We start from the raw sequence: 24,253 nt of genomic DNA on the forward strand, positions 1-24,253 counted from the left end.
ACAAAATGACTCTGCAAGTCCCCGACCACACTTCACGTGGCTATAGAAGACGTAGTCTCATTTTCATACAATCCCAATATTACATACATACATATATATATATATATATATATATATATATATATATATATATATGTATACATATATATATATATTTTGAAAATGTGTGAGTTTTTTGTTTTTGTGCTTGTATGTGTGTATGTGTGGGTGTAATCTTTAACGACGAGTCTTTTTCTTTCATAGGTGCAACTGGTGCGTGAGGTGCAACCAACCTCCTCGCTGTACAGAGTGTTCTATAGTGCAGATGGCTATGGACTTATTCTGAATTTGGGATAGACATTACTTAACAACCCCACCACCTCAGTGGATCTGACTGCATCATCACTACACCCATTGTTCACCTCTATTTAACCATGGGCGTCCAGGGGGGGAGGTGGGCAGTTGCCCCCCCTAGAAACTCAAGGTATGTTTGAAACTTTGCCGGTCGTCACGTATAATTTCGTTAAATTTCTAAGTTATAGTGTGTAAGTGTATGATTGATGAAAGTCAAAATGTAACTCATATAGATAATGGTAATATATACGGTCAAAATGAAGTGTGTATCTTGATGTAAACTGATACCATCAACCATATCTGTGTAATATCTTTACTTGGGCCCCAACATAAAATTCCGTCCTACCTACAAAATTCCTTCCCCATCCTTCAAAAATTCTTGCTAACGCTCATGCACACACCTAAATCGACCAGTCATGCAGATTAGTCCTATAGATCAAGTTAACTATAAATACTTAAGTTGTAATTATTTTAGTTTTTAAGTGTAGCACAACCTGGAGATCCAAACGATTTTGTCCACTACTCTTGTTCATGTTTCTGGTGACCTTGCTTGCTCAGGCTTCGAAAACCGCGTGAAGAGAGAACTGTCCGCAGGAGCTGGAGACCCACTCACCACTTACGTCATCAACGAGATTGGTGTCATGAGTATATAAACCCGAACGAACAACGTTCTACATCAGTTCCTCCTCCATCACCAACATGGCTCTCATGGTGCGTGCTCCACTACTGCAACTTGAACACTTTGATACCACAAGCATTGCCAGTGTTAACGGTCGATATATATGTTGTTGTGATCAAAAGGTGTATATTGTGATAATTCTCGAAGTAATACTTATTCCTTTTCAACCAGGTCGTTCTTCTCGCTGCTCTGGCTGCTGTGGCCACATGCGATAGCATTCCCTCCTACAACCCTCCAGCTCCCACCTATGGACAAGCTGCACCTGCTCCTTCTGTGAGTAGATGTCTCTTCTTCTGGAATATCATGTGGGCGATTGAACACAACGATTAAGTGCTCCTCAATCTGTTCGTATAATAGTTTCTTAATTTAATTTCTTGCAGGGCCCAGCACAGTACGACTTCAACTGGGAGGTGAAGGACGAGTACTCCGGCAATGATTTCGGTCACCAGGAGTCCCGCGACGGTTACGACACCCAGGGAGCCTACTACGTCCTCCAGCCCGACGGTCGCCTCAGAAGGGTCGACTACACCGTCAACGGAGACTCTGGCTTCGTGGCTCAGGTCAACTACGAAGGAGAGGCCCGCTACCCCGAACCCACCTACACGACCCCTCGTGCTTCATACACCACCCCTCGTCCAGCATACACCACCCCTCGTCCTACATACGCCTAAGTCCTCATTGAGTAACACATCCAATCCAAGATATCTATGCATATTAGGTGTATGCGTAAGAATGATATAAATTATTGAACCAGAAATAAAACAAAACGAGAGCGACCTCCATTGTTTTGATTAACAGTTGCCCTGATCATAAATTCACGAGATGAGACAAAAAAAAAAAAAAAATCAAGTTATAGGCATAGTCAATTGAAATGCAACTCACACAGATGTCAGGTCTGCATGTCCGTGGTGACAGCCAGTTTTCATCTTATCTCACAGGCATTCATTGGAGCAATCCTGACTGTGATCCTCTTTTTAAGTGACCATAAAACCTATGAATAGCCCGATGTGTTATTCAAAGGTAAATGACGTCAAAACCATTCCAGCTTTGCTGGTTCTTTTTACAACTTATTAATTCAAAAGTGACGTGGGGGGTGCGTCTTCTTTGCCTAAACCTTCATAGACCTTCATGAACCTAGTATTGGATAGTTATCTATCAGTCTCATTCCAGAACATCCACTGGCAACACTAAGGTCATTAACCCTTCTTTCTAATTGCCGATGCTCCTGTAGTTCTTCCTGAGACACAGCATGGTTTCTCCAAGGCTAAGTTATGTGTGACTAATCTTCTATACTTTTACACTAAAGTATATAAGGTGTCAGATAACAATGGTAATTACGATGTTACTTACCTTGATTCTAGCAAAGCGTTCGACAAGGTACCACACCAGAGACTACTAAATAAAATCAAAGCCCATGGCATAGAAGGAAAAGTGTTAGAATGGATGAGAGCCTGGATCAGTAACAGAAAACAGCGGGTCACCATAAATGGAGTCAAATCCAGGTGGAGCAATGTTACTAGTGGGGTTTCCCAGGGCTCGGTTTTGAATCCTTTGTTGTTCATTATGTACATAAACGACTTCGACGATGGGATGAATAGTGATGTTAGTAAGTTTGTGGATGACACTAAAATAGGACGCCTAATTAGGTCAGGAGACGACGCAGAGATTCTGCAGGATGATCTTAACAAACTGTTCACATGGCCGGTGAAATAGCAAATGAACTTCAATATCTCTAAATGTAGTGTGTTAAACGTAGGGATAAACAACCCCGAAAATAGACACAGTTTAGATAACACGCTTTTAGAGAAAACTGAGTGCGAGAGAGACTTGGGAGTTCTAGTGAGTCCGGACCTTAAAACCAAGAAACAGTGCATTAGCGCCAGGAATAAAGCTAACAGAGCATTAGGTTTCATTACTAGGACGGTAACGAATAGAAGTGCAGAGGTAATTATCAAACTCTATCTAGCGAGAGTTGAACTCATCCTTAACTATACCTGTACAGTTTTGGTCTCCGTCCTACAGAATGGACATCAATTCACTAGAATCAGTACAGAGAAGAATGACCAAAACGATACATGGACTCAGAAATTTGCCTTACGAAGAGAGGCTTAGGCACCTTAACTTACACTCTCTGAAAAGACGCAGAGTGCGGGGTGATCTAATAGAGGTGTTCAAGTGGATCAAAGGCTTTAACAAGGGTGATGCAAACAAAATGATGACATACATAGATAAAAACATAGGAATATTATGTTCATGTTAGGAACTGAAGTACATATGTGACTTAGACAAGAAATTAGCACACGTACTGTAAGATATGCAGCAAGGTTATATAAGGATACATGGAATCTATAGGCATGGCATGATACACGATACACTGTATTACATGCCCTGAGTGTCTGTCTGACTTCTGACATATCCACAGCACAGAGAGTAAGTGGGGGAAGGCGTCGAAGTGGACGGGGCGACACGTTCCCCTCCTAGAGCTAAAGCTCCTTATCTGCAATTTCCTTTTTCTCTCCTCACGTGTCTTATGAATGTGGTTGCTGCATATATATATAGAAATTGGACATTTTAGAAGCTCTGCCAAGGGATTCGAACCCTGACCTGTGCGTGCATAATCGCGAAGTCACGACGCTAGCAACCGAGCTACGTACGATGGTACAAAATGACTCTGCAAGTCCCCGACCACACTTCACGTAGCTACAGAAGACGTAGTCTCATTTTCATCCGATCCCCATATTACATACATATGTATATATATATATGTATATATATATCTATATATATATATATATATATATATATATATATATATACACATAATATATATATATATATATATATATATATATATATATATATATTAACAATGTGTTAGTTTTTTGTTTGTGTGCTTGTATGTGTGTATGTGTGTGTGTAATCTTTAACGACGAGTCTTTTCCTTTCATAGGGTTAACCTTTATCATTACCACAACTTGTGAAAACAAAATCAATAGGTCCCACTGGTGCGTGAGGTGTAACCAATCTCCTCGCTGTACCGAGTGTTCTGTAGTGCAGATGGCTATGGACTTAGTCTGAATTCGGGACAGACATTACTTAACACCCCCACCACCTCAGAGGATCTGACTGCATCATCACTACGCCTATTTTTCACCTCTATACACCCATGGGCGTCCAGGGGGGAGGTGGGCAGTTGGCCCCCTAGAAACTCAAGGTGTGTTTGAAACTTTGCCGGTCGTCACGTATAATTTCGTTAAATTTCTAAGTTATAGTGTGTAAGTGTATGATTGATGAAAGTCAAAATGTAACTCATGTAGATAATGTAAATATATACGACCAAAATGAAGTGTGTATCTTGATATAGCCTGATACCATTAACCATATATGTGTAATATCTTTAATTGTGCCCCAACATACATTTTAGTCCTACCTACAAAATTCCTTCCCCATCCTTCGAAAATTCTTGCCAACGCTCATGCACACACCTAAATCGACCACTTATGTAGATTAGTCCCATAGATCAAGTTAACTAAAAATAAATAAGTTGTAATTACTTTAGTTTTTAATTGTAGCACAACCTGGAGATCCAAAACGATTTTGTCCACTACTCTTGTTCATGTTTCTAGTGACCTTGCTTGCTGAGGCTTCGAAAGCCGCGTGAAGAGAGACCTGTCCGGAGGAGCTGGAGACCCACTCACCACTTACGTCATCAACGAGATTGGTGTCATGAGTATATAAACCCGAACGAACAACGTTCTACATCAGTTCCTCCTCCATCACCAACATGGCTCTCAAGGTGCGTGCTCCTCTATTGCGAATAGAAGACTTTGATACCATAAGCATTGCCAGTGTTAACGGTCGCTATATATGTTGTTGTGATCAAAAGGTGTATATTGTGATAATTCTCGAAGTAATACTTATTCCTTTTCAACCAGGTCGTTCTTCTCGCTGCTCTGGCTGCTGTGGCCACATGCGATAGCATTCCCTCCTACAACCCTCCAGCTCCCACCTATGGACAAGCTGCACCTGCTCCTTCAGTGAGTAGATGTCTCTTCTTCTGGAATATCATGTGGGCGATTGAACACAACGATTAAGTGCTCCTCAATCTGTTCGTATAATAGTTTTTTCATTTTATTTCTTGCAGGGCCCAGCACAGTACGACTTCAACTGGGAGGTGAAGGATGAGTACTCCGGTAATGATTTCGGTCACCAGGAGTCCCGTGACGGTTACGACACTCAGGGAGCCTACTACGTCCTCCAGCCCGACGGTCGCCTCAGAAGGGTCGACTACACCGTCAACGGAGACTCTGGCTTCGTTGCTCAGGTCAACTACGAAGGAGAGGCCCGCTACCCCGAACCCACCTACACGACCCCTCGTGCTTCATACACCACCCCTCGTCCAGCATACACCACCCCTCGTCCTACATACGCCTAAGTCCTCATTGATTAACACATCCAATCCAAGATATCTATGCATATTAGGTGTATGCGTAAGAATGATATAAATTATTGAACCAGAAATAAAAGCAAACGAGAGCGACCTCCATTGTTTTGATTAGCAGTCGTGCCTTATCATAAATTCACAAGATGAGACAAAAAGAAAATCAAGTTATAGGCATGGTCAATTGAAATGCACCTCACACAAATGTCAGGTCTGCATGTCCGTGGTGACAGCCAGTTTTCCTTTCATCTCACAGGCATCCATTGGAGCAACCCTGACTGTGATCCTCTTTTTAAGTGACCATAAAACCTATCACTAGCCCGATGTGTTATTCATAGGTAAATGACGTCAAAACCATTTCAGCTTTGTTGATTCTTTTTACAACTTATTAATTCAAGAGTGAGGTGGGGTGCGTCTTCTTCGCCTAAACCTTCATAGACCTTCATGAACCTAGTATTGGATAGTTATCTATCAGTATCATTGCAGAACATCCACTGGCAACACTAAGGTTCTTAACTCTTCTTTCTATTTCCCGATGTTGCTGTAGTTCTTTCTGAGACACACAGCATGGTTTCTCCAAGGGTAAGTCATGTGTGACTGATCTTCTATACTTTTACACTAAAGTATATAAGGCGTCAGATAACAATGGTAATCACGATATTACTTATCTTGATTTTAGCAAAGCGTTCGACAAGCTACCACACCCGAGACTTCGAAATAAAATCAAAGCCCATGGCATAGGAGGAAAAGTGTTAGAATGGATTAGAGCTTGGATCAGTAACAGAAAACAGCGGGTCACCATGTATGGACTAAAATCCAAGTGGGGCAATGTAACTAGTGGGGTTCTCCAGGGCTCGGTTTTGGATCCTTTGTTGTTCATTATGTACATAAAGGACTGACGATGGGATGAACAGTGATGTTAGTAAGTTTGCGGACGACACTAAAATAGGACGCCTAATTAGGTCAGGAGACGACGCAGAGATTCTGCAGGATGATCTTAACAAACTGTTCACATGGTCGGTGAAATGGCAAATGAACTTCAATATCTCTAAGTGTAGCGTGTTAAACGTAGGGCTACACAACCCCGAAAATAGATACAGCTTAGATAACACGCTTTTAGAGAAAACTGAGTGCGAGAGAGACTTGGGAGTTCTAGTGAGTCCGGACCTTAAAACCAAGAAACAGTGCATTAGCGCCAAGAATAAAGTTAACTGAGCATTAGGTTTCATTACTAGGACGGTAACGAATAGAAGTGCAGAGGTAATTATCAAACTCTATCTAGCGATAGTTAGACTCATCCTTGACTATGCTGTACAGTTTTGGTCTCCGTTCAACAGAATGGACATCAATTCACTAGTAAGAATGACCAAAACGGTACATGGACTCAGAAATTTGCATTACGAAGAGAGGCTTAGGCACCTAAACTTACATTCTCTGAAAAGACGCAGTGAAGGGTGATCTAATAGAAGTGTTCAATGGGATCAAAGCCATTAACAATGGTGATGCAGACATAATGATGACATACATAGATAAAAACATAGGAATAATATGTTCATGTTAGAAACTGAAGTACACACACACACACGCACATATATATATATATATATATATATATATATATATATATACAAACATATATATATATATATATATATATATATATATATATATATATATATATATATATATATATAAATTGGACATTTTAGATGCTCTGCCAAGGGATGCGAACCTGTGCGTGTATAATCACAAAGCCAAGACGCTAGCAACCGAGCTACGTGCGATGGTACAAAAGGACTCTGCAAGTCTCCGACCACACTTCACGTAGCTACAGAAGACGTAGTCTCATTTTCATCCAATCTCCATATCACATACATACATATATATGTATATATATATATATATATATATATACATATATATATATATATATATATGTATATATATATATATGTATATTTATATTAATAATGTGTTAGTTTTTTGTTTGTGTGCTTGTGTGTGTGTATGTACGTGTGTGTAATTTTTAACGACGGGTCTTTTCCTTTCATAGGGGTAACTTTTATCATTACCAACACTTGTGAAAACAAAATCAATAGGTCCCACTGGTAGGTGAAGTGTAACCAATCTCCACGCCGTACCGACTGTTCTGCACTGGAGCAGTCTATGGACTTATTCTGAACAGACAATACTTAACACCCCCACCACCTCAGAGGATCTGACTGCATCATCACTACACCCATTGTTCACCTCTATACACCCATGGGCGTCCAGGGGGCGAGGTGGGCAGTTGGCCCCCCTTTTAAACTCAAGGTGTGTTTGAAACCGTTCCCGGTCGTCACGTATAATTTCGTTAAATGTTTAAGTTATAGTGTGTCAATGTATGACTGATGAAAGTCAAAATGTAACTCATATAGATAATGTAAATATATACGGCCAAAATGAAGTGTGCATCTTGATATAGCCTGATACCATTAACCATATATGTGTAATATCTTTAATTGTGCCCCAACATAAATTTTCGTCCTACCTACGAAATTCCTTCCCCATCATTCGAAAATTCTTGCCGACATTCATGCACATACCTAAATCGACCACTTATGTAGATTAGTCCCATAGATCAAGTTAACTAAAAATACTTAAGTTGTTATTATTTTAGTTCTTAAGTGTAGCACAACCTGGAGATCCAAAACGATTTTGTCCACTGCTCTCGTTTATGTTTCTAGTGACCTTGCTTGCTGAGGCCTCGAAAGCCGCGTGAAGAGAGACCTGTCCGCAGAAGCTGGAGACCCACTCACCACTTACGTCATCAACGAGATTGGTGTCATGAGTATATAAACCCGAACGAGCAACGTTCTACATCAGTTCCTCCTCCATCATCAACATGGCTCTCAAGGTGCGTGCTCCACTACTACAACTTGAACACTTTGATACCATAAGCATTGCCAGTGTTAACGTTCGCTATATATGTTGTTGTGATCAAAAGGTGCATATTGTGATAATTGTGGGAGTAATACTTATTCCTTTTCAACCAGGTCGTCCTTCTCGCCGCTATGGCTGTTATGGCCACATGCGATAGCATTCCCTCCTACAACCCTCCAGCTCCCACCTATGGACAAGCTGCACCTGCTCCTTCTGTAAGTTGATCTCTCTTCTTTCAGAACATCATGTGAACAATTTGCCATTATAATGATAATTAATTGAGAGTTTCTTCAGTGTGTTCGCATAAGGGTCTTAAATCTGACTTCTTGAAGGGCCCAGCGCAGTACGACTTCAACTGGGAGGTGAAGGACGAGTACTCCGGTAACGACTTCGGTCACCAGGAGTCCCGTGACGGTTACGACACCCAAGGAGCCTACTACGTCCTCCAGCCCGACGGTCGCCTCAGAAGGGTCGACTACACCGTCAACGGAGACTCTGGCTTCGTGGCTCAGGTCAACTACGAGGGAGAGGCCCGCTACCCCGAACCCACCTACACGACCCCTCGTGCTTCATACACCACCCCTCGTCCAGCATACACCACACCTCGTCCTACATACGCCTAAGTCCTCATTGAGTAACACATCCAATCCAAGATATCTATGCATATTAGGTGTATGCGTAAGAATGATATAAATTATTGAACCAGAAATAAAAGAAAATGAGAGCGACCTCCATTGTTTTGATTAGCAGTCGACCTTATCATAAATGTACAAGATGAGTAAAAAGATAATTCAAGTTATAGGCATAGTAAATTGAAATGCAACTTACACAGATGTCAGGTCTGTATGTCCGTGGTGACAGCCAATGTTCCTCTCATCTCACAGGCATCCATTGGATCAATCCTGTTATTCTCTTTTTAAGTCACCATAATACCGATCACTAGTAGTGAGCGCTGAAACTATCAATTGTTTTAAAAAACGGTTAGACAACTTTATGGATGGGGATGACAGGTGGTAATGGACATGAAACTGCCTAGTGTAGGCCTCATGGTCTCTTGCCGTCTCCTTCATTCTTATGTTTTGTGTTCTAGTACATGACAGTGGTCGGTCATGTCAGCAAGTCCTTCGAAGGATTAACATGATCCATAGCTTTATGGACTCCCTAATTCAGAGTATATGGCTCTGTCGAAGAGCAAAACCTTCGCCATTTGTGTCCTTTGTCTTAGTGTAATGGTATAAAACATGGGCACTGAATGCTGACTTGAAGAGGCATCATAACATATTTGGTACCAAGTACCTTTAGAGAAACGTGGGATATCGCTAGACTGACTTTGTATCAATTCAAAGACAATTCCGTGATATTCAGTCAGGATTTATCACCAGCCAGCATACTTTGCGAACGTGAACTCCAGCTGTATGGACATGTAGCACGATTCCCTGATGTGATTTAACTCACAGAGTGATCTCCATAAAGAAACAACCCTCAGAGGAGGCAAAACAGACACCCACATAAGTCGTAGCTAGGACAAGTCGACCGATCCTGTCGAGATGTGTTTGGAACAGCAAAAGTGGTTGCAAAGGGGATTGTTCGTTTCGTATTGTTGATAAGGCTTGCAAGGATAATCCAGAACAACAGTGACGAATATGGTTATAGTACTAGCGACATTTACAATATGGCTGCGTGGAGGCACTAGCGGTACGATAATCGAACTAATGCGAAACATACCATTGGACCGCTCGGGAGTGGAAAGTTGTCAATTAATATTGATGATGAAATACATAGATAAAACATAGGAATATTATGTTCATGTTAGGAACTGAAGTACAAAAGTGACTGAGACAAGACATTAGCATACGTACTGTAAGATATGCAGCAAGGTTACATAAAAATACATGGAATCTATAGGCATGGTATAATTGTAAGAGGCTCGTAGATGAGGCTCGTAGACATAGACAAATGCGGTAGATAGAGGGGTTAGATGGCAAGATTTTCACATTTATGAGTTGAGTGTTTGGTAAACAACAGTTCGTAAGCGAAGGAGTTGCACAAGCTCACTCTCTGTCCAATGTTTACAGTCGCCGGGGACCCGATTTCATTGCTGTATAATGTTCCTTTTTATGATGATGTAACAATATGCAAACTAAGTCAGCATGTGCGTTGATTTCGAGATTAACTGAATAGTTGTTTTGATTGGAGAAAGGGTGGAGGAGAAGAAAATTCAATTAGTTCACGATTGTAAGATCTCGCCCTTAGGGGAAGTTCTTGAATATAAAATTAAAAATCATTGGACTAAAGAAATCATGACGTCATTGCAGAACTGACCTAGTACCCAAATTGAGGATTCCTGACGGGAGTCCTCTGGTGTAACTAAGAGAATCACGTGTAGAAGAATTCATGAAGAAAATCAAGGAAAAGATCTCAACCTTTTAAATACTCTTCTCCTATACTTACACTAAGTGGAACTTGACTAAGTCGGATGATCTGAGGCATGGGGCCTACAGAAGAAAATAGTGAGTGACTAATCATACGTAACAACGACAGTGGTGGAATAAAAGTAAAAAGTAAAAACACGAAAGAAAGACGTCACATATAGACGACAACAGAGTAGTGAAAGGGAACCATAGATGGTCACAATGATACACATTAGACTGTGATACGTATTACATGCCCTGAGTGTCTGTCTGACTTTTGACATATCCACAGGTCAGAGAATAATTGGGGGAAGGTGTCGGAGTGAACAGAGCGACATGTCTCCCTCCCAGTTACCCTCCCCCCCACCATAGAAACTCAAGGTGTGCTTGAAATTTTGTCGGTCGTCACGTATAATTTCTTTAAATGTTTAAGTTATAGTGTGTAAGTGTATGATTGATGAAAGTCAAAATGTAACTCATATAGATAATGTAAATATATACGGTCAAAATGAAGTGTGTATCTTGATATAGCCTGATACCATTAACCATATATGTGGAATATCTTTAATTGTGCCCCAACATAAATTTTCGTCCTACCTACAAAATTCCTTCCCCATCCTTCGAAAATTCTTGCCAACGCTCATGCACACACCTAAATCGACCACTTATGTAGATTAGTCCCATAGATCAAGTTAACTATAAATACTTAAGTTGTAATTATTTTAGTTTTTAAGTGTAGCACAACCTGGAGATCCAAAACGATTTTGTCCACTGCTCTCGTTCATGTTTCTAGTGACCTTGCTTGCTGAGGCTTCGAAAGCCGCGTGAAGAGAGACCTGTCCGCAGGAGCTGGAGACCCACTCACCACTTACGTCATCAACGAGATTGGTGTCATGAGTATATAAACCCGAACGAGCAACGTTCTACATCAGTTCCTCCTCCATCACCAACATGGCTCTCAAGGTGCGTGCTCCACTACTGCAACTTGAACACTTTGATACCACAAGCATTCCCAGTGTTAACGGTCGTTATATATGTTGTTGTGATCAAAAGGTGTATATTGTGATAATTCTCGAAGTAATACTTATTCCTTTTCAACCAGGTCGTCCTTCTCGCCGCTATGGCTGCTGTGGCCACATGCGATAGCATTCCCTCCTACAACCCTCCAGCTCCCACCTATGGACAAGCTGCACCTGCTCCTTCAGTGAGTAGATGTCTCTTCTTCTGGAATATCATGTGGGCGATTGAACACAACGATTAAGTGCTCCTCAATCTGTTCGTATAATAGTTTCTTAATTTTATTTCTTGCAGGGCCCAGCACAGTACGACTTCAACTGGGAGGTGAAGGATGAGTACTCCGGTAATGATTTCGGTCACCAGGAGTCCCGCGACGGTTACGACACTCAGGGAGCCTACTACGTCCTCCAGCCCGACGGTCGCCTCAGAAGGGTCGACTACACCGTCAACGGAGACTCTGGCTTCGTGGCTCAGGTCAACTACGAAGGAGAGGCCCGCTACCCCGAACCCACCTACACGACCCCTCGTGCTTCATACACCACCCCTCGTCCAGCATACACCACCCCTCGTCCTACATACGCCTAAGTCCTCATTGAGTAACACATCCAATCCAAGATATCTATGCATATTAGGTGTATGCGTAAGAATGATATAAATTATTGAACCAGAAATAAAACAAAACGAGAGCGACCTCCATTGTTTTGATTAGCAGTTGGCCTTATCATAAATTCACAAGATGAGACAAAAAATCAAGTTATAGGCATAGTAAATTGAAATGCAACTCACACAGATGTCAGGTCTGCATGTCCGTGGTGACAGCCAGTTTTCCTCTCATCTCACAGGCATCCATTGGAGCAATCCTGACTGTGATCCTCTTTTTAAGTGACCATAAAACCAATCACTAGCCCGATGTGTTATTCATAGGTAAATGACGCCAAAACCATTCCAGCTTTGCTGGTTCTTTTTACAACTTATTAATTCAAGAGTGAGGTGGGGGTGCGTCTTCTACGCCCAAACCGTCATAGACCTTCATGAAACCTAGTATTGGATAGTTATCTATGAGTAGCATTGCAGAACATCCACTGGCAACACTAAGGTCATTAACCCTTCTTTCTATTTGCCGATGTTGCTGTAGTTCTTTCTGAGACACACAGCATGATTTCTCCAAGGGTAAGTCATGTGTGACTAATCTTCTATACTTTTACACTAAAGTATATAAGGTGTAAGATAACTATGGTAATTACGAGGTGACTTACCTTGACTTTAGCAAAGTGTTCAACAAGGTACCACACCAGAGACTACTAAATAAAATCAAAGCCCATGGCATAGAAGGAAAAGTGTTAGGATGGATTAGAGCTTGGATCAGTAACAGAAAACAGAGGGTCACCATAAATGGAGTCAACTCTAGGTGGGGCAATGTTACTAGTGGGGTTCCCCAGGGCTCGGTTTTGGATCCTTTGTTGTTCATTATGTACATAAACGACTTAGACGATGGGATAAATAGTGATGTTAGTAAGTTTGCGGACGACACTAAAATAGGACGCCTAATTAGGTCAGGAGACGACGCAGAGATTCTGCAGGATGATCTTAACAAACTGTTCACATGGTCGGTGAAATGGCAAATGAACTTCAATATCTCTAAATGTAGTGTGTTAAACGTAGGGATAAACAACCCCGAAAATAGACACAGTTTAGATAACACGCTTTTAGAGAAAACTGAGTGCGAGAGAGACTTGGGAGTTCTAGTGAGTCCGGACCTTAAAACCAAGAAACAGTGCATTAGCGCCAGGAATAAAGCTAACAGAGCATTAGGTTTCATTACTAGGACGGTAACGAATAGAAGTGCAGAGATAATTATCAAACTGTATCTTGCGATAGTTGGACTCATCCTTGACTATGCTGTACAGTTTTGGTCTCCGTCCTACAGAATGGACATCAATTCACTAGAATCAGTACAGAAAAAAATGACCAAAACGAAACTTGGACTCAGAAATTTGCCTTACGAAGAGAGGCTTAGGCACCTTAAAATACACTCTCTGAAAAGACGCAGAGTGTGGGGTGATGTAATAGAGGTGTTCAATTGGATCAAAGGCTTTAACAAGGGTAATGCAAACAAAATGATGACATACATAGATAAAAACATAGGAATATTATGTTCATGTTAGGAACTAAAGTACATATGTGACTTAGACAAGACCTTAGCATACGTACTGTAAGATATGCAGCAAGGTTATATAAGGATACATGGAATCTATAGGCATGGCATGATACACGATATACAGTATTACATGCCCTGAGTGTCTGTCTGACTTCTGACATATCCACAGCACAGAGAGTAAGTGGGGGAAGGCGTCGAAGTGAACGGGGCGACACGTTCTCCTCCCAGAGCTAAAGCTCCTTATCTGTAATTTCCCTTTTCTCTCCTCACGTGTCTTATGAATGTAGTTGCTGCATATACATACATACATATACATATATATATATATATATATATATATATATATATATGTATATATATATATATTTACATTTATATATATATATATATATTTATATATATATATATATATATATATATATATATATATATATATGCAAAGTAGGCCACTTGGAAAAAGAAACTAACGAAGCAGAGCGCTTTTCAGTGTAACTAGTACTAGTTGCACTGAAGATGTATATACGAAAGCGCTCTGCTTCGTTAGTTTCTTTTTCCAAGTGGTCTACTTTGCATAGGTGAACACACGTACCCGTGTTCTTATTAGCATATATATATATATATATATATATATATATATATATATATATATATATATATATGTCTATATATATATATATATATATATATATTGGAGATTTTAGAAGCTCTGCCAAGGGATTCGTGTCCTGACCTGTGCGTGCATAATCGCGAAGTCACGACGCTAGCAACCGAGCTACGTACGATCGTACAAAAGGACTCTGCAAGTCCCCGACCACACTTCACGTAGCTACAGAAGACGTAGTCTCATTTTCATCCGATCCTCATATTACATACATACATACATACATACATACATATATATATATATATATATATATATATACATAATAATATATACAAATAATTTGTCTAAAATACTTATCCATATATATATATATACACACACACACACACACACACACACATATATATATATATATACATATATATATATATAAATATATACACACACACACACACACACACACACACATATATATATATATATTATATATATATATATATATATACATATATATTAACAATGAGTGAGTTTTTTTGTGCGCTTATATGTGGGTATGTGTGTGTGTAATTTTTAACGACGAGTCTTTTCCTTTCATAGGGTTAACCTTTATCATTACCACAACTTGTGAAAACAAAATCATTAGGTCCCACTGGTGCGTGAGGGGTAACCAATCTCCTCGCTGTACCGAGTGTTATGTAGTGCAGATGGCTATGGACTTATTCTGAATTTGGGACAGACATTACTTAACACCCCCACCACCTCAGAGGATCTAACACCTATTGTTCACCTCTATACACATATGGGCGTCCGGGGGGCAGGGAGCAGGGAGGGGGACAGTTACCCCCTCCCCCTCCCCGTAGAAAATCAAGGTGTGTTTGAAACTTTGCCGATTCGTCACGTAAAATTTCGTTAAATGTTTAAGTTATAGTGTGTCAATGTATGACTGAAGATGTAACTCATGTAGATAATGTAAATATATATGGCCAAAATGAAGAATGCATCTTGATATAGCCTGATACCATTAACCATATATGTGAAATATCTTTAATTGTGCCCCAACGTAAATTGTCATCCTACCTACAAAATTCCTTCCCCATCATTCCAAAATTCTTGCCAACGCTCATGCACACACTTAAATCGACCACTTATGTAGATTAGTCACATAGATCAAGTTGATTAAAAAATACTTAAGTTGCAATTATTTTAGTTTTTAAGTGTGGCAGAACCTGGAGATCCAAAACGATTTTGTCCACTACTCTTGTTCATGTTTCTGGTGACCTTGCTTGCTGAGGCTTCGAAAGCCGCGTGAAGAGAGACCTGTCCGGAGGAGCTGGAGACCCACTCACCACTTACGTCATCAACGAGATTGGTGTCATGAGTATATAAACCCGAACGAACAACGTTCTACATCAGTTCCTCCTCCATCACCAACATGGTTCTCAAGGTGTGTGGTCCTCTATTGCCAATAGAAGACTTTGATACCTAAACCATTGCCAGTGTTAACGGTCGCTATATATGTTGTTGTGATCAAAAGGTGTATATTGTGATAATTCTCGAAGTAATACTTATTCCTTTTCAACCAGGTCGTTCTTCTCGCTGCTCTGGCTGCTGTGGCCACATGCGATAGCATTCCCTCCTACAACCCTCCAGCTCCCACCTATGGACAAGCTGCACCTGCTCCTTCTGTGAGTAGATGTCTCTTCTTCTGGAATATCATGTGGGCGATTGAACACAACGATTAAGTATTCCTCAATCTGTTGGTATTATATTCTCTTAATTTTATTTCTTGCAGGGCCCAGCGCAGTATGACTTCAACTGGGAGGTGAAGGACGAGTACTCCGGTAACGACTTCGGTCACCAGGAGTCCCGTGACGGTTACGACACACAGGGAGCCTACTACGTCCTCCAGCCCGACGGTCGCCTCAGAAGGGTCGACTACACCGTCAACGGAGACTCTGGCTTCGTGGCTCAGGTCAACTACGAGGGAGAGGCCCGCTACCCCGAACCCACCTACACGACCCCTCGTGCTTCATACACCACCCCTCGTCCTGCATACACCACCCCTCGTCCTACATACGCCTAAGACATAATTTATTATGATGTCCAATCCGAGATATTTATGCATATTAGGTGTATGCATAGGAATAAGATAACATATTGAGCCAGAAATAAAACAAGAAGATCAAATCCCATTGTTTTGATTAGATTTGCCTGGAAAAATGCTAATCACTAGCAACTCCCGTCAATACGAATCCACAAGATGGAGATGGAATTATATTAATTCACTATATAACTATGGTAACCCATATAATAATGTTGCAAGGAATGTCGAAATAATCTCACATGCACATGAAAAATGATATGGGAAGCTAGATCAGCTTTAAAATATTTTCCTACGTAATGACAAGATGTATGGAAATGGTTTCTCACAATTGAAAAAATGCAAACTGACTCAAGGAATTGTCATGCCCCTTGAATTGTGTGCAAATGAATCATATTTACACTGGTGATTTTATATACCTAGGTGCATCGTACAGTCCTTATATCATCTATCCAGTTGGTAACAATAGTATCCATCATTATGACGTCCCATGTTATCGTGTTGAAAAAACATAACCTGAGAATATCTTTCCGAAATTTAAACCAGACGTCAACTAAGATTGTCCGTGACGACAACCAACATTCTTTTCATCTTATTGACACCCACAGGAACATCCTGACTGTCACTTCCTATATGTGAATTATTGTGACCACTGGTCACTGGCCAGATGCGCTCCTTAGGTGTACGGAGCGGAATGTTCAAAGACATTCTAGACTTTTCTGTTTCTTTTTACAATCTGTTTAATCAGGAGTAAATCAGGACTACGTCCTCACCCAAACACCTTTCAACATCTGATTGGATTGAGTATTGAACAGAGTTGTCTATTAGTGTCACTGCAGATCATCCATTGACAACACTTTAGATAGTGGCACCTATGTTGATGATGCTCTAGTTGTTGCGGAGTCGTTGGATGTATTGGTTGTAGCACTCGAATCACTTTGTAACATACAGGTGTATGTTACTGGACAAGGTGACGTAGGGAGACACTGACACTCTTTTTGGCTTATGCGCTTTATTCTGGTGGATACTTGTGCGTCGGCCTAAGGACTGACATGGCGTGGTCCCCACGTGGGAGAACGACCGCGAAGGCCTAGCGACAAGCTACAGTACAGAGGTAGAATGACTAAACTGTCTGGGTATGAATACAGTATGAGAATCTAGATAACTGCCCACTCTGGGCAGGCAGTATATTTACTCAGGCCCGATCTGACGCCTTGACCAGACCAGACCCAATTGGGGTGACCCATCCTAGCCTTCGAGCGTTGAGTCAGGTCAGACTACCACCCAACTCATCATGCATCAATTTGTACCTACAAGCATACTTGTGGGGTACATGTACACCACAACTGCATCGAAAGGAGAGACGGATGGGACTCCTGGACCAAGACGAAGGTCCATATCTTCGGAGGCTAGGTGCATGTCACCGTTCAGTTTATCCATGCATGTGATGAGGAAATTGATGTCTGGGAAAGCTTTACATGCGTTTGTAGTGTAGTATATAACAGTGGTGGATTGTGTCAAGAAGTCCTTAGGAGGATTGCCATGGCACATGGTTTTATGGACTCACTCAACCAGAGTATATGATGTTGTTTATATTTATGGGAGAGGTCTAAGATCCAAATCTTCAAGCCTGTTGTGTTCTCTGTTCTTCTGTATGGCTGTGAAATATGGGCATTGAATGCTGACTCGAAGTGGCGTCTCAACGTCTTTGGTACCAAAATCCTTCTCTCTCTCTCTTCATTCTTCCAATGTGGAAGGTCCCAGTTTTCCAATTTCTCCTCAAGTATTTGATCAAATCTGAATAAGCTAATGTTGTATCAATAAGGACTTCGTCCTAACACTGTGTTTTTTCCTGATTTACTTGTCAGCAGTTGTCATTTTCTTTCGTTGCAAATATTATCAATGTGGTTGCTGCTCTTTGTATTATACATCTTTCTTATATACAGGATGCTAGTTTGTTTGTTTATGCGTGTGTGTATGCGTGTGTAAATTTTAACGATGTCTCTTTTGCTTATATTGGGGTAGCCATAATTATATTGGGGTACCATAATTTGTGAAAACAAAAACAAAAGGTACTACTGGCGCGTGAGGTGTAACCAATCTCCTCGCTGTACTAACTGTTTTGTAGTAAAGCAGACTATGGAATTATTCTGAATATGTGACAGACATTACTTAACACTTCAGAGGATCTGACGGCATAATCAATGCGCCTAGGGTTAATTTTTATACATTCAAGGAGACTAGTTACGTTGTATGTTTATTTGATTGGTCCCATAATGATTTTAACCAAGACTATTTTAGCTGTTGATCGACTTTGGCATGTATAGTAGAACAACTTGGAGATCCAAAACGATTCTGTCTAATACTCTCGTTCATATTTTCAATAACCTTGCTTGCTGAGGCCCCGAGGGCCGTGTGAAGAGAGACTTGACCGGAGCAGAAAACCCACCCACCACTTACGTCATCAACAAGGTTGGTGTCATCAGTATATAAGTCAGCACGAGCATTAGTCTGCATCAGTTCCTCCTCCATCATCAACATGGCTCTCAAGGTGTGTGCTCCTCTATCCCAACTCGAACACTTTGATACCACAAGCATTCCCAGTGTTAACGGTCGATATATATGTCGTTGTAATCAAAAGGTGTTGATTGTGATAATTGACGGAGTAATACTTATTCCTTTTGAACCAGGTCGTCCTTCTCGCCGCTCTGGCTGTTGTGGCCACATGCGATAGCATTCCCTCCTACAATCCTCCAGCTCCCACCTATGGACGAGCTGCACCTGCTCCTTCAGTGAGTACATATCTATTCCTCTAAAATATCGTGTGGAAAATGTATCACAATGATCAGATGAGAACTTCTTTAATGCGTTCGCATATTAGCCTTTGAATTTGATTTCTTGTAGGGCCCAGCACAGTACGACTTCAACTGGGAAGTGAAGGACGAGTACTCCGGAAACGACTTTGGTCACCAGGAGTCCCGTGACGGTTACGACACACAGGGAGCCTACTACGTCCTCCAGCCCGACGGTCGCCTCAGAAGGGTCGACTACACCGTCAACGGAGACTCTGGCTTCGTGGCTCAGGTCAACTACGAGGGAGAGGCCCGCTACCCCGAACCCACCTACACGACCCCTCGTGCTTCATACACCACCCCTCGTCCTCCATACACCACCCCTCAACCTACATATGCTTAAATCATAATTGATTACCATATTCAATGCGAGAAAATCCATACTATGTGTATGCGTAGGAATGAAGTAATTTATTGAGCCACAAATAAAAGGAGAAAGAGATCAATTCTCATTGTTTTAATTATACTTCCCCGGAGAAAAGTACTAATCAAATCTAGCACATTTTAATATCAATGAAGAAAATGGAGATAAGATTATGTTAGTCCACTATATAGACATGGTAACCCATGTAACCATGTTTCGAGAAATAGTCCAAATATTTCAACATTCCGAAAATATGGAAATGAGTATCAACCAATCTTTGATATTTGATAATAGTTTCTTTCTATTGAAAAACTGTAAACTGACTCAAGCAATCGTAATGATTTATGAATTGTGTAGATATGAATCATATTTACAGTTGCAATTGTGTATGTACTAAGTATTTCAGCGGCTTTGACCCGTCGTTTTTCGCTCATATTTCCGAAATAACCATTCACATCAGCATGATATATTAGCACAGCCTAATTCACACCCTGCCCTAATTTTTGACGTTATAGTGCATTCACAAGTGTATTTAATTACGGCGTTTACTCTTGATATTAAGTGTGTCACGACGTCACAAGTGAAGTTGTGACGTCATCACAAAATACCTCGTGTATCCCATCCTCATCCCAACTTCACTTGTTCGATTTACTTCACGGGTGTCGGCTACGACACACTTAATATCAAGAGTAAACGCCGTAATTAAATAAACTTGTGAATGCACTATAATGTCAAAAATTAGGGCAGGGTGTGAATTAGGCTGTGCTAATATATCATGCTGATGTGAATGGTTATTTCGGAAATATGAGCGAAAAACGATGGGTCAAAGCCGCTGAAATACTTAGTAGGTGTGTCACTTTACAACTATTTAAGGTGTGTTTTATCACCCAGTTCCCATACCATCTATTCAGTTGATAGAAATCATATTCATGATTATACTGCTCCATCTTATCGCGTGGTTCATCTGCACTGCACAGTTTGAACAGAGAAGCAGGACCCTAGAATTTCTTTCCAAAATGTAAACCAAACAGACGTCAGTTAAGATTGCCAGTGACGACAACCAACACTCTTTTCATCTCATGAGCACCCACAGGAGCATCCTGACTGTCACTCTTCCTAGATGTGTCCACAACATTGGTCACTAGTAATATGTCATCATGATAGATAACGAACGTCAAAGACATTCTGGACTTTACTGTTCCGTTTTACAACATGATAATTCAGGAGTGAGGTAGGAGTGCGTCCTCACCCCAACATCTCTCAACAACACCTGAATGGGATGAGTATTGAAGAGAGTTGTTTGTCACTGTTACTGCAGATCTTCCATTGAAAAGACTAAGGTCATTGACCCTTTTTTGTCGTTTATGCTTTAGTTCTTGCGGAGTCATTGTAGGTCCTTCCTACAGTCCTCGAGTCAATGCACAAGAAGCCTCCAGCACAAGATGTTTGCTGGGTCTCCACAATTCCTGGAACAAGACGATGGTCCAGGACTTCACTGACAAGCTGAATGAGACCGTTCAGTTAGTCCATACATGTTGTGAGGGCATTGGTGTTTTGGGGAGCTTCGCATACCTTGGTAGTACATTATCCAACGGTGGTGGGTCATGCCAGGAAGTCTTTCGGGGGGATTAGTATAGCTCATACTTTTATAAACCCATTCGATCAGAATATATGACGATGTCGATATCTATGGAGGACTACGTAAGACTGTACTCGATGTATGTTCGTAAGGTCCCGTCTCTACAGTATATCTTGGCTTATGAACTTTGTCTTAAAGTAATCTATGTTATTGGCATAGATTATTTGTCTTAATGTCTTCCACCAAGTTATGCATATATGTAGAAAGCAATGCTTCCTAACACATTTTGAAACGTCTTTAATTCCTTTACTGTGGTCTCTTATTGAAAATATATGGTCTCTGCCGATTTTTTATTCCTTTCCTTGTTCTGAAAACCATTATTATATCACCTCTTTCTCTTCAGTCTTTCAACTTGGGGAGTTCCACTTTTTCCAGTATCTCCTCGAATTTCTTATAAGTTTGTGGTTGCTGCTCTTGATATTGCCTCTATTATTCTCATTCATATTTTGTGTGTGTGTGTTTCCACAATTTGTGACAACCAAAACTACATATTCTAATGGTGCAGGAGGTAAAACTAAAATACTCGACGTATCGGTAGTTCCTTGGGGAAGAAAGCTGTGGACTTTTTCTGACGCTAGCTCATACATTACCACCTCAAAGGATCTGAATGTATTATCGCTATGTCATTTATATTGTAGGCATACTCGATTGCTCCTATAAATCAAGTCAGAAAAGATAAAATAGTTACTGATAATGAAAGGCATGCATAGGTAGCACAGCCTGGAAATATAAAACGACTGTGTCCAGTACTCTCGTTCACATTTGTAATGACTTTGCTTTGCTGAGGCCCCGAGGGCCGTGTGAACACAGGCCTGTCCACAGGAGCAGAAGACACATCCATCATGTACGTCATCAACAAGGTTGGTGTCATGAGTATAAAAGTCAACACGAGTGTCGGTATGTATCAGTTCCTCCTCCATCATCAACATGGCTCTTAAGGTGCGTGCTCCACTACTGCAACTTTAAGACTTTGATACCATAGATATTGCCAGTGTTAACGGTCGCTGTGTATATTATTACAACCAAAAGATGCTGATTACAATTCTTGGAGTGATACTTATTCCTTTTTAATCAGGTCGTCCTTCTCGCCGCTCTGGCTGTTGTGGCCACATGCGATAGCATTCCCTCTTACAACCCTCCAGCTCCCACCTATGGACGAGCTGCACCTGCTCCTTCTGTAAGTAGATAACTTTTTCTCTAAAATATCATGTGGAAGGATTATTACAACGATCAAGTGAGAATTTCTTCAGTGTGTTCGTATGATCGACTTTGAATCTGACATCTTGCAGGGTCCAGCACAGTACGACTTCAACTGGGAGGTGAAGGACGAGTACTCCGGTAACGACTTCGGTCACCAGGAGTCCCGTGACGGTTACGACACACAGGGAGCCTACTACGTCCTCCAGCCCGACGGTCGCCTCAGAAGGGTCGACTACACCGTCAACGGAGACTCTGGCTTCGTGGCTCAGGTCAACTACGAGGGAGAGGCCCGCTACCCCGAACCCACCTACACGACCCCTCGTGCTTCATACACGACCCCTCGTCCTGCATACACGACCCCTCGTCCTACATACGCCTAAGCCATAATTGATTATGTCCAATCCCAGATATTTATGCATATTATGTGTATGCATAAGAATGAGATAAATTATTGAGCCATAGATAAAACAAGAAGATCAAACTCCATTGTTTTGATTAGACTTCCCTGGGGAAATACCAGTCACTAGAAACTCCCTCTAATATGAATTTACAAGATGGAGTTAAAATGATGTTAACCCATATAATAATGTTTCAAGAAGTAGTCGAAATATTTTCATATGCATAAGAAAAAGGATATGGGAAGCCAGATCTTTCGCCCTAGAATCTTTCATTCATCATGACCAGAAGTAAGGAAAAGGTTTCTCCAAACTGAAAAAAATGCAAACTGACTCAAGGAATTGTTATGGTCCATTAATCGTGTACAAATGCATCATATTTACAGTAGTGATTGTGTATACCTAGGTGCATCACACAGTTCTTATGTCATCTATCCAGTTGATAAAAATCGTATCCATCATTATGATGTCCCATGCTATCGTGTGGTTCATCACTACTTCAGAGTTGAAAAAATAAATATATCTTTCCGGAATGTAAACCAGACATCAACTAAGATTGTCCGTGACGACAACCAACATTCTTTTCATCTTATCGACACCCACAGGAACATCCTGACTGTCACTTTGTATATGTGAAATATTGTGACCACTGGTCACTAGCCACATGCGATCCTTAGATGTAACGAATATTCAAAGACATTCTAGGCTTTGCGATTTCTTTTTACAATCTGTTTAATCAGGAGCAAATCAGGACTACGTCCTCACCCAAACACCTTTCAGCACCTGAATGGATTGAGTATTGAACAGAGTTGTCTATTAGTGTTATTGCAGATCATCCATTGACAACACTTAAGACATTGACATCTTTGTCGATGATGCTCTAGTTGTTGAGGAGTCGTTGGAGGTCCTGTTTGTAGCACTAGAGTGACTGTATCGAAGGGGGAGACGGATGGGACTCCTGGACCGAGACGAAGGTTCATGTCTTCTGGGGCTAGCTGCATGACACCGCTCAGATTGTCCATACATGTGATGAGAAAATTAATGTCTTGGAAAGCTTCACATGCGTTGGTAGTGTAGTATATAACAATGGTGGGTTGTGTCTGGAGAATTGCCATGGCCCATGGTTTTATGGATTCA

At 41.0% G+C, this 24,253-nt stretch overlaps 7 protein-coding genes across 7 annotated transcripts; all 7 read left to right on the top strand.

Annotated features, from left to right (window-relative positions):
• Window positions 1–1,032: 1,032 nt before the first annotated feature.
• Window positions 1,033–1,683, top strand: LOC143022356 (cuticle protein 21-like). Its single transcript, XM_076180509.1, has 3 exons — window positions 1,033–1,044; window positions 1,184–1,285; window positions 1,393–1,683. The coding sequence occupies exons 1-3, from the start codon at window positions 1,033–1,035 to the stop codon at window positions 1,681–1,683; spliced, it is 405 nt and encodes a 134-aa protein (XP_076036624.1).
• Window positions 1,684–4,796: 3,113 nt separating this feature from the next.
• LOC143022258 (cuticle protein 21-like) lies at window positions 4,797–5,447 on the top strand. The gene is made up of 3 exons (XM_076180397.1): window positions 4,797–4,808; window positions 4,948–5,049; window positions 5,157–5,447. Exons 1-3 carry the CDS (start codon window positions 4,797–4,799, stop codon window positions 5,445–5,447), a joined length of 405 nt encoding a protein of 134 aa, XP_076036512.1.
• Window positions 5,448–8,337: 2,890 nt separating this feature from the next.
• LOC143022172 (cuticle protein 21-like) lies at window positions 8,338–8,998 on the top strand. The gene is made up of 3 exons (XM_076180273.1): window positions 8,338–8,349; window positions 8,489–8,590; window positions 8,708–8,998. The coding sequence occupies exons 1-3, from the start codon at window positions 8,338–8,340 to the stop codon at window positions 8,996–8,998; spliced, it is 405 nt and encodes a 134-aa protein (XP_076036388.1).
• A 2,739-nt stretch (window positions 8,999–11,737) lies between these two features.
• On the top strand, window positions 11,738–12,388 carry LOC143022395 (cuticle protein 21-like). The gene is made up of 3 exons (XM_076180559.1): window positions 11,738–11,749; window positions 11,889–11,990; window positions 12,098–12,388. Exons 1-3 carry the CDS (start codon window positions 11,738–11,740, stop codon window positions 12,386–12,388), a joined length of 405 nt encoding a protein of 134 aa, XP_076036674.1.
• A 3,116-nt stretch (window positions 12,389–15,504) lies between these two features.
• LOC143022357 (uncharacterized) lies at window positions 15,505–16,648 on the top strand. The gene is made up of 4 exons (XM_076180510.1): window positions 15,505–15,534; window positions 15,773–15,856; window positions 16,149–16,250; window positions 16,358–16,648. The coding sequence occupies exons 1-4, from the start codon at window positions 15,505–15,507 to the stop codon at window positions 16,646–16,648; spliced, it is 507 nt and encodes a 168-aa protein (XP_076036625.1).
• Window positions 16,649–19,205: 2,557 nt separating this feature from the next.
• LOC143022358 (cuticle protein 21-like) lies at window positions 19,206–19,861 on the top strand. The gene is made up of 3 exons (XM_076180511.1): window positions 19,206–19,217; window positions 19,357–19,458; window positions 19,571–19,861. The coding sequence occupies exons 1-3, from the start codon at window positions 19,206–19,208 to the stop codon at window positions 19,859–19,861; spliced, it is 405 nt and encodes a 134-aa protein (XP_076036626.1).
• Window positions 19,862–22,448: 2,587 nt separating this feature from the next.
• On the top strand, window positions 22,449–23,101 carry LOC143022359 (cuticle protein 21-like). The gene is made up of 3 exons (XM_076180512.1): window positions 22,449–22,460; window positions 22,597–22,698; window positions 22,811–23,101. Exons 1-3 carry the CDS (start codon window positions 22,449–22,451, stop codon window positions 23,099–23,101), a joined length of 405 nt encoding a protein of 134 aa, XP_076036627.1.
• The last annotated feature ends 1,152 nt before the right edge of the window (window positions 23,102–24,253 follow it).

This window comes from Oratosquilla oratoria, chromosome 44, assembly GCF_046742065.1.
Source record: "Oratosquilla oratoria isolate Oo_2021 chromosome 44, ASM4674206v1, whole genome shotgun sequence".
NCBI classification, from domain to species: Eukaryota; Metazoa; Arthropoda; class Malacostraca; order Stomatopoda; family Squillidae; genus Oratosquilla; species Oratosquilla oratoria.

Bases quoted from the DNA above. Each gene is read 5' to 3' on its own strand.
- LOC143022172 (XM_076180273.1), top strand. The intron at 8,591-8,707 runs GTAAGTTGATCT...GACTTCTTGAAG, and splicing joins AAGCTGCACCTGCTCCTTCT to GGCCCAGCGCAGTACGACTT.
- LOC143022395 (XM_076180559.1), top strand. The intron at 11,991-12,097 runs GTGAGTAGATGT...TATTTCTTGCAG, and splicing joins AAGCTGCACCTGCTCCTTCA to GGCCCAGCACAGTACGACTT.
- LOC143022358 (XM_076180511.1), top strand. The intron at 19,459-19,570 runs GTGAGTACATAT...GATTTCTTGTAG, and splicing joins GAGCTGCACCTGCTCCTTCA to GGCCCAGCACAGTACGACTT.
- LOC143022258 (XM_076180397.1), top strand. The intron at 5,050-5,156 runs GTGAGTAGATGT...TATTTCTTGCAG, and splicing joins AAGCTGCACCTGCTCCTTCA to GGCCCAGCACAGTACGACTT.
- LOC143022357 (XM_076180510.1), top strand. From the start codon at position 15,505: ATGACTGAAGATGTAACTCATGTAGATAAT. The intron at 15,857-16,148 runs GCTTCGAAAGCC...CTTTTCAACCAG, and splicing joins TGGTGACCTTGCTTGCTGAG to GTCGTTCTTCTCGCTGCTCT. The intron at 16,251-16,357 runs GTGAGTAGATGT...TATTTCTTGCAG, and splicing joins AAGCTGCACCTGCTCCTTCT to GGCCCAGCGCAGTATGACTT.
- LOC143022359 (XM_076180512.1), top strand. The intron at 22,699-22,810 runs GTAAGTAGATAA...GACATCTTGCAG, and splicing joins GAGCTGCACCTGCTCCTTCT to GGTCCAGCACAGTACGACTT.
- LOC143022356 (XM_076180509.1), top strand. The intron at 1,286-1,392 runs GTGAGTAGATGT...AATTTCTTGCAG, and splicing joins AAGCTGCACCTGCTCCTTCT to GGCCCAGCACAGTACGACTT.